This window comes from Geospiza fortis, unplaced genomic scaffold, assembly GCF_000277835.1.
Source record: "Geospiza fortis unplaced genomic scaffold, GeoFor_1.0 C13954859, whole genome shotgun sequence".
NCBI lineage: Eukaryota > Metazoa > Chordata > Aves > Passeriformes > Thraupidae > Geospiza > Geospiza fortis.
In genome coordinates this window covers 1-2,448 of record NW_005055703.1, presented here as the reverse complement: position 1 = coordinate 2,448, position 2,448 = coordinate 1, and the positions used below count along the sequence as shown (strand labels likewise).

Genomic DNA, 2,448 nt, shown 5'->3' with positions numbered 1-2,448 from the left:
AAACTAGACTAAATGAGACTAAGATGTACTTTCCTTTAGCTGCTGTAATCTACATTTTGTTCCCTCCAACATTCAGAGTGCAAACTCAGTTAAGCAGGAAGTCTTTGTGGAGTTTTTTGCATGCCAACTCCATGATGGCGCTTTAAATCCAAAAGTGGATTAGTAACAGTTGCCTTTAATTAAATGGATTATGAATTGCTTCAGTTAATTTTGCACAAGCTCAAAGCAAGGCTGTAGTTATGGTACTAATGCTGAAGCAGAACTGGTTTTTATTTTCCAGTATCTACCAGGCCCTATTGCAACTAAGAGCCTCAGTAAGCTGTTTATATATTTGATTGGTAAGGTAAAGGAGAAGGCAATGACATGAAGTATCTGATGAACACTTTTATAACAGTGAAGAGGGAGATGGCATTTGCAGCATTGATTCTTCACCTGGTTCATACCAACTCAGAATTTTCCAAATGTTACAAGAACATTATGATGTCCAGTTCAGAAGGCAAATGTGAGATGCAATAAGGACTACTGTGCCCACAGCTAGACTGTAAATAAATGCCTCTATATAGCCCTTCAGCAATTTTTATCAAAGGAAGTAATGGGTGTTTGGTGTTTTTGGAAATGTTGCTTTCATTTCAACAGCGTTTCTTATGTCCAACTTAAAATGAGAGAAAATGAAATTTATTCTACATTTTGCACTTCTGTTCCTCTCTTTATACTTGACCATCTTTAAATTTATATATTGTTATTTACTGATTAATGTTCATACAATCTGTTGCATTCTTTTAACACCTTTTTTCCTGTTGGCTCCTAGTTTCTGTTAGAGTTTGATTTGAAAATGCCAGCAATATCAACTGCAGTTTTACAATGATCAAAACCCACAGCATCTTTGAAATATTTTATTAATGCTGAAAGTAACTGTGGTGGGGGTGACTGAGAATTGTCCAGTGGAGTTATTTTCTTGAGGGAGATTTAAACTTTGGCATCATTTGGGCACTCTCCCAATAATGAAAAATCAGTAATGTGTGAAAGGAAGATCTTAGGGACACTGGCATTTTGTGAAAGAAAAGCAAAATATATAACATGGGAAAAGCTGAAGATCATAGATTTCAATTGCAAGTAATTACAATTCCATGCGAAAAACAAGAGAGGTATCAGACATTTTCTTCTTATAATCTTCATCAAATTTCTCATTCTGTGCCACAGTGAAATGATTCTTCCAGTCTGCAACGGTCCCTAAGAAATGGCAAAGCAAAAAAAGAGAAAAGATTGATATACCAGTATTTCCTGAAGCTCATTATCCGCAACTTATTGGATACTTGTACTTCAATGCTTATTTCAAAATGACAGAATGACAACCAGACAGGGTTGATGTCAGTAAGAAACCTCAGTACCTTTTCTCATGAATGGGGAAATGGAATGATCCATTATTCCTTGAAAGTCTTTAGTGTAGTTTGCCATGGGGTTTTCCTTCATTACCTCAAATGAGGTGTTATGGACTATTTTGTTTAGAACCTCCTGACTCAGATCCTTTTCTAGGAACTTTGCAATCTTCTGAATTTCTCGCTTTGGATTCTGCAGAAACAATTACATGGGATAAGACACAGAGCTAGGAAAAGCAAAGAAATCAAAGGTCATGTGAGAGCTGCAATCCTCACACAGAGAAGATCAGGTTACTGTATTTACTGATACTGGCATTATAATATAAAACTGTTGCTTGTAGTTAGTTTCTGCTAGACTTACAGATTTCAGAGGTCTATAAACGTATGTTCAGCCTTTTACCTCCTTCATATCTTCATAGAAGAGATAGAGTATACGGTGCTTATCTTTTGCCTTCCACCATCCTTTTACGTGGTCATACCAGGAACCCCAGAGGACTGAAAAAGAAATAACATCAGCAGCTATAAATACTGATTTTGTCTTTAACACATGTGACACTCATGTTTGCCTCTTAACCAGTACCTGTGAATTTCCGAGCTGATTTTGAATCAGTATGGCTGTGATAATAAGCACTGCTGTGCTCTGTGCTTGCTACAGCATTTTTGCTATTAATCCCTCAGGTTTATGGATGCTCAGAACAGGACTCGTGTGTAACTTTCAAGGGCAGCAAATGCAGATGCATTATAGTCAATGAAAACACACATTTCCAGTATTCATTTGCTCATCTGGACAAGGCTTGTCTTAATTAGCCCTGCTTTGAGCAGGGCAGGGGTTGGGAACATACGGACAACAAAAATCCATTCCAGCTTGCGCGATTCTATGATTCTACCTGGTGTCAATATTTGGTATGCTATCAGAAATGCCTGCTTCTCTCAAGCAAGTGTCAAAATGATTAGCTAAGACAGAAGTAAATATGTTCTATGCTGTATGCCTGCTCTGGGACAGACAGCTCCCAAGCTGAGCTGGTCAAACACAAGGCATAAGGTCTCCTTTGGACATGTGACTCTCATGCTG

General features: G+C 37.7%; 1 protein-coding gene across 1 annotated transcript; it reads right to left on the bottom strand.

Annotated features, from left to right (window-relative positions):
- Positions 1-1,041: 1,041 nt before the first annotated feature.
- Positions 1,042-1,871, bottom strand: LOC102045169 (sulfotransferase 1C1-like; the record flags this gene model as incomplete). The annotated part of the gene is made up of 3 exons (XM_005431487.2): positions 1,042-1,230; positions 1,389-1,569; positions 1,777-1,871. Coding segments are annotated over 3 exons (389 nt in total), but the record flags the coding sequence as incomplete, so codon positions are not given.
- Between the last annotated feature and the right edge of the window lie 577 nt (positions 1,872-2,448).